Genomic DNA, 6,000 nt, shown 5'->3' with positions numbered 1-6,000 from the left:
CTGAATAAGACAGTAGAGTAGTGGGGCTTGAAACAAAGCTTGTGTTAGAAACAATTCACACTTCCTAATGAACCATCCAGTTCTTACAATGCAACTTCTCTCTGTGTCTGTGTTACTAGAAAAGGCTTGCTTGATAAATGCTTCCATATACCAGTATACTTAAAGAGCCTTAAGATGGAAATCCCCTTAAAAGGCACTATATAAAATTAAGATTCATTGTCGTAAATGTACACTATAGGGGTTACAAGTAAAGAGAGTTTTGATGGTGATTTATATGAAAGGTGCCATTTAAAATTCGGAGTGAATATACAGTACCTGGGCCCTGAAGTCTACCACTGTAGTGACTGCGTCCGAATTTGTGCTTGCTTGTCGCTTTTGAAATTACATGCCTTTGACCACATTAGTCAATAAAATGTGGCAGACTATTTAAGGTCAAATAAACATGTATTCTTGCCATGCAATTCACAATGTAAGGTCTCCCTCAAAATCTAAACTTGAACGTTCAGGGGTTGATTTATTGCTTTTTATAGCCGTTTTCTTTCATCACTGCAATCTTCAGCCTACTTCATTCAAGGCAGTACAGGTTTTGTAAGAAATCCCCTTTATCTATTCCTCTCTTCACTGTCATTTCTCAGATTTACAGTAAATTCCACAAGATGAGAAACTTAGCAGACTGAACAACGGGCTCAGTGCCGAAGAGTTAACCTTCTCCCCCTCAAAAAAACTCAAATGATGGCATTTCATACAAAACAGATTAAACAATAACAAATGGCTACCAAATGCAAATGTCTCATCCTGCACCATCAAACTTCCATCGACAGGACAAGTGGCTAGCCAGACCCTGGAAAACCTTCTGATTGTCATCAAATAGGAACAAAGTTACCTTCTCCTCTCCTTATATACCTATACCCCACAATCAAACTGGTAGGCATTGAAAATTATGGGGAGTTGACTTCAATATCTGGAAAAAGTACAAAAGGATTGTGGCATTCTGTATTAATCTGTGATACCCAAAGAGAAGATATCAAAAGCTTTAAAGAATTATCCAGATGACAAAATGACATGACCTGGAAATACAGTAGCCCAGAAGTTGCATAATAAATGATCATGAGATGAATATGCAAAGTGATCAACAAACAGGACTGCAGCTACAACCAGCCCAATCCCATCCAAGTCTCCAATAAGCTGTGAATGTTATTTTGAATGAAAAAATATGCCTCACCTGCAGACAGGTAAAGCCATCTTTTGAAAGGCTGACAATGCAACAAGAAACATGGGGAACCTCTGCTCATGGGAGCATTTACAATTCCAGCAGGACCAAGCAAGGCAAGGACAAAAACATCCGAATGCTTCTCTATTAAAAGCAGGCAAGTGCTGCTCTGACAACACACTACTCTCGACAGTCTGCTTCTCATTTATAGTATAGACTTTAATAAGAGCCTGCTGCTGTTTGAGCCTAATTTAGACTTTAATAAGAACATAAAGTGTGTGACTGGGAGGGGGATGGGATGTATAAAGAATAAAAAAAGAATAAAAAAAAATACTGTGCTTACAAATATAAAATACATTAATAGTAGATATTTTATTACAGCAATTCTTTATATGAAATGTCTGGAAATGCTGGAATGTTCACATTAATATATCAAAGCAATAGACACTCATTATTTTGTCATGGTATGCTATCTAAAACTCCAGCACAGCCTGTCCATAATTTGCTTTTCAGTTTTTTTCCAGTTTCTGTTGTTGCTGGCACTCTGGTTGAAGTATTAGATTGAATTTAAAAAAATAAAAAGAAGACTGTTGGGTCCAAAAGGCAGCGTTGCAGCAAGAGGCTCCCATGAAGGGAACTCTGTGGGTTGAGTTAAGTCAGTTCCTCTCACCCCATCCCTGGTGCTCATTGGGTGGGACTGCCCTTCTTTTATAAAGAAAAAAAAAACTCTCAAGGAGAGCCAGTGTAGCTGCAACCAGACAGGTGACACAAGTTGCCTTCCTGCAAGGCTTTGTCGCACTCCTGAAGCTAATATTCCACACCTCAGGCCCTATTTGTTGAACTTTAAGGAATATCCAATTGCTATTTCCAAACATTCCACTAAGGATCCTGCAGACAGAAAATCCAGTTCCACCTCAATGAACTTAATGTAGATGTTTTTCGGTGGTGCTGCCCCTTCCTCCAGCTGTGCATTGCAGTTCCCTGTGAGGAACTTGGTGACAGCTGATGGCTCTCCTCTGCCATAGTACTTACCACCGTTCTGAAAGTGTTGAAACAGGCACTGCTGGAGTGTCCGATCCTCAGCAATGCCAAGGAAGCAGTAAGTCACTTTGGGAACAGAGGATTCAGCATGTTCTCTGCTTTCCCCTTTCTCAGGGGATCTACCCGTTTCACCTTCATTGTCTCCACACTCCGAGGCAGATGGGGTGGATGCCTGCTCATAGCCTACAGCATACAGGCCATGAGTCTTGGGGATACCTCCAGGAAGGAGATATTGCACGTTATTGGTGCTCCCTGTTGCTCGTGAGTGGGCAATAGGAATCCAGTCTACTTCCATGTGTAGCTCCAGGCAGCGTGCTTCACTGATAGTGATGTCCAGGAATTTGTAATAGACGTTCTTCCAGTTCATTTTCTGCACCTTGGTCATAATGACACGCCCTTCACTTTTCTCTGGATTAAAGTACTCACGTAAGCGCTTTCCCAGAGGCACCTGGGAGCTGATCTCGGCATAGTGGTAACGAATCTCCTCTCGCCAGCGAGTATTGTAGCCCACCCCAAAGATGGCTAACTTGTTGGAGAGATGTAACCGAGAAAAATCAGTCCACGTCTGGAAATGTTCCCATTTGAGCTGCACCGACTCTAGGATACGCACCACGTTCTGCATGATGTCATGCCTCCTAGTAAAAAAATAAATAATAAATAAATAAATAAGTAAAACAAAAAAGGAAATGAAAGTCTGTCTTCCTAAGAATACTCAAGTTAATTTCAACATCCTCTGCCATAGCCGCATAGAAGCCCCCTTTGTGATAAGATGTTCTGCTTAGATATGATACATCTGAAGCAGAGTTCCCTCAGTCCAAGAATAAAAATATTTACTTCCAAAATGCCAAACTCATAAATCTTTTATGTAGAATGTCACTGGAGGCTACTTATTCTAATCATTTAGATCTTTGCCAACTGAAATCATTCTAATTGCAACTTGCTCAGCTAATATAGTTCAAAATATTCAGCATGTCTCCTGCATGTACTCTCCCTCCTTTGAAAGGGGAAGTTATGAAAAAAGAAAAAAAATACAGCAGATGAAAGGAAAGGTTGCTCAAAGACATCTTGAGAGCAGATTTTCCTGATCAGTAATATCAGGTCTCTTTTGTAAACAGAACAAGGATTTAAGTGAAGGAAGTAGGGACAGAGATACATTAAAGATAAACTTTGGAAATTAGTCACAGAACAAGGAAGTGCAGTAATTCTTACAGAAATACACTGGAAATCTTGCAAAGATGGGAGCTTGATTTGGCTCATTACACTGGAAGAACAGAGGCTACACTTGGAACAGACATATCTCCATGTCTGGGAGTGAATTATTAAATTGCAAATTACTGTGAATAAACCCAGACATAGGGGGTCCCTGTTGAGAGTGGATGTGACACATCTTGGGTTGAGAACATATCAAAAATGAGTTGTGGAATAGGGTGAACACTTTGCTGAATGAGAAACAATTGGAGATACTCACCAAGTTAAGAGTATTCAATTCAAACTTGAATTGGTCAATTCAATTTACTGTCAAAATAATATACAGCAAGCTAAAAGCATTTGTTGCTTGGCCATCTGGTAAACACTATTGACCAGTCCCTCTGGTATTTATAAGTCAGTAAATTTCTGGGTTGGGTTGCATGGCTGTTTCTTAAGCAGTAAATAAGCTCCTGGTTAGAGCTGTGTGACTCTATTCATGTTGGATAAAGTGCCATACACTAGCCAGGATGAAGATGAACTTGAACATGAAAACAGAGGCGAAAAACCTTGGCATAACAAACAATGTGGACTTCTAAGGGGTAGAATAGTGAGATACTTTTATAGAATACCTGGCCATGTTTTGAAATAGACTGATCTCATCCAACAGGACAGCCTGCATTATAAATTAAAAACACTAGAAGTCAAGGTTTCAGCGATCACATAAAATTTTAGTATATAAATAAATAAATGATCATTTAGAAAAACGTTGAAAAAAAAATGTTGAAAAAGCCAGCATTGAATTGATAAAAGTCTAAAAATGACTTGTAATGCTAGTGGAGTTGCATATAGCGGTACATAAATTACATTAGTGTAACAACATGTCCAAACTGATGGAATTAATTGGAGGCATTCATCATTGTAATCACTGGATTAGTGGCCATGTCCCAAGGTTACTCAGGTTAGCTGGTTGCCACCCAAATAGTTTTCCTTTACTTTCTATGATCCTGAGCATCCTTTGGAGACTGTCTCCTCCTTGGGCCTCATACCGCCCACAACCACCATGGTACATATTTTACTCAGTTACCCTCTGTCTTTCAATTTACATGCCCAAACCACCTTAGTCTGATGCTCCTCAGCACAACACTTATTGACTCTACAAAAAACCTTTCTGCTGACAATTCACACAATTCCACCTGATCATTCACTTCTCTGATCTTTTCAGCTTTGTTTCCTAATGGTATATACTAATTTAAATAAATACCCACTCAATAGCAAAATTGAACAGAGGACAAATATCAAAAGGAATATAAAACAAGGCTCTTTAAAGAAAGATGTAAAAGAGAACTAAAAGGCAGGTACTTGCCTCCAATTAAAAAAAAAACAAAAAAAAAACTGGTTGCACAAAATCCTAAGGCCTGCCTAGAGCACAGCTTAGAGCCACTGTACACAGGTATTAAGTGAACAGCTTGAAAGAACAATCTGGTCACTCAATAGCTTGCCAGCATAAATAAAGACAAACAAATGCATTTCACAAACAGTACTTACTGGAGTTCCTCTGTAGATTCTTGCCGAAGCTGCACTGATCTTTTTTTTGAAAAGCTCAAATCCTCTAGAAATATACAAAGAGTTTAATTATAAAATGACCATTACACCAGAAAATAGACAAAATGTTGAAGAACAGAAGTAATGGATTGTTTCCTATTAGGCCAAAATACATCTTTAGCCCAAATTCAGTGGAAGGATTTACTATCCATTCAGGTATACAGTTAGATCAATAAGTATTTGGACAGTGACACAATTTGCATAATTTTGGCACTGTACGCCACCACAATGGATTTGAAATTAAGCAATCGCGTGGCTGAAGTGTAGAGTTTCAGCTTTAATATAAGGGGTTTACCAAAACTGTTTGCTCAGATTCAGCCAAATGCTGCCAAACTGATAGGATGATGCTTCACAGTACAAATGGACAATGAGAAAAAACATACTATGAAAGGAAACTAAGTGCTTATCAGTGCAAAGTAGTGAAAGGCCAAGTCAATCAACTGATCTCAACCCAACTGGACATGCATTTCACTTGTTAAAGACAATATTGACGGTAGAAATGAACAAGCAGCAACTGAAGACAGCGTCAGCAAAGGCCTGGCAAATATCACTAGGGTGGAAACCTAGCACTTGAAGATGGCCATGGGTTCCAGACACAAGGCAGTCATTGACTGAAAAGGATTTTCAACCAAATATTGAAAATGATCATTATATTTATGATTATGTTTGTTGGTCCAAATACATTTTGAGCCCCTGAAATTGTGAGGGAAATGCAGAAAAATGGCTGTCATACCTCAACAGCTTATATGACATTTTTTGGTAAACACTTTAAATTAAAGCTGAAAGGCTACACTTCAATCATACAATGATTATTTAATTTCAATTTCATTTTGGTGCTATACTGAGCCAATATTATGAAAATTGTCACCGTCCAAATAATTATGGACCTAACTGAATGTTTCACTTTAAAATTTAGAATACATTATTACCCATTTATGCACTTTCACTAAATACAATTC

The 6,000-nt window shown here is 38.6% G+C and overlaps 1 protein-coding gene across 3 annotated transcripts in view; it reads right to left on the bottom strand.

The window, feature by feature from the left end:
• Positions 1 to 1,563: 1,563 nt before the first annotated feature.
• Positions 1,564 to 6,000, bottom strand: part of LOC114658258 (myb/SANT-like DNA-binding domain-containing protein 2) — a 28,119-nt gene continuing 23,682 nt past the window's right edge. For all 3 annotated transcript variants that reach the window (XM_028810416.2, XM_028810415.2, XM_051931909.1), the window contains exons 3-4: positions 4,985 to 5,048; positions 1,564 to 2,886 (exon numbers count right to left, since the gene is read on the bottom strand). In XM_028810416.2, coding sequence (XP_028666249.1) covers positions 2,040 to 2,886; positions 4,985 to 5,048 — 911 coding nt within the window. In that variant the 3' untranslated portion in view covers positions 1,564 to 2,039. The remainder of the gene's footprint in view (positions 2,887 to 4,984; positions 5,049 to 6,000) is intronic.

This window comes from Erpetoichthys calabaricus, chromosome 9 (genome assembly GCF_900747795.2).
Source record: "Erpetoichthys calabaricus chromosome 9, fErpCal1.3, whole genome shotgun sequence".
Taxonomy (NCBI): domain Eukaryota; kingdom Metazoa; phylum Chordata; class Cladistia; order Polypteriformes; family Polypteridae; genus Erpetoichthys; species Erpetoichthys calabaricus.
This window is presented reverse-complemented; position numbering and strand designations above follow the sequence as displayed.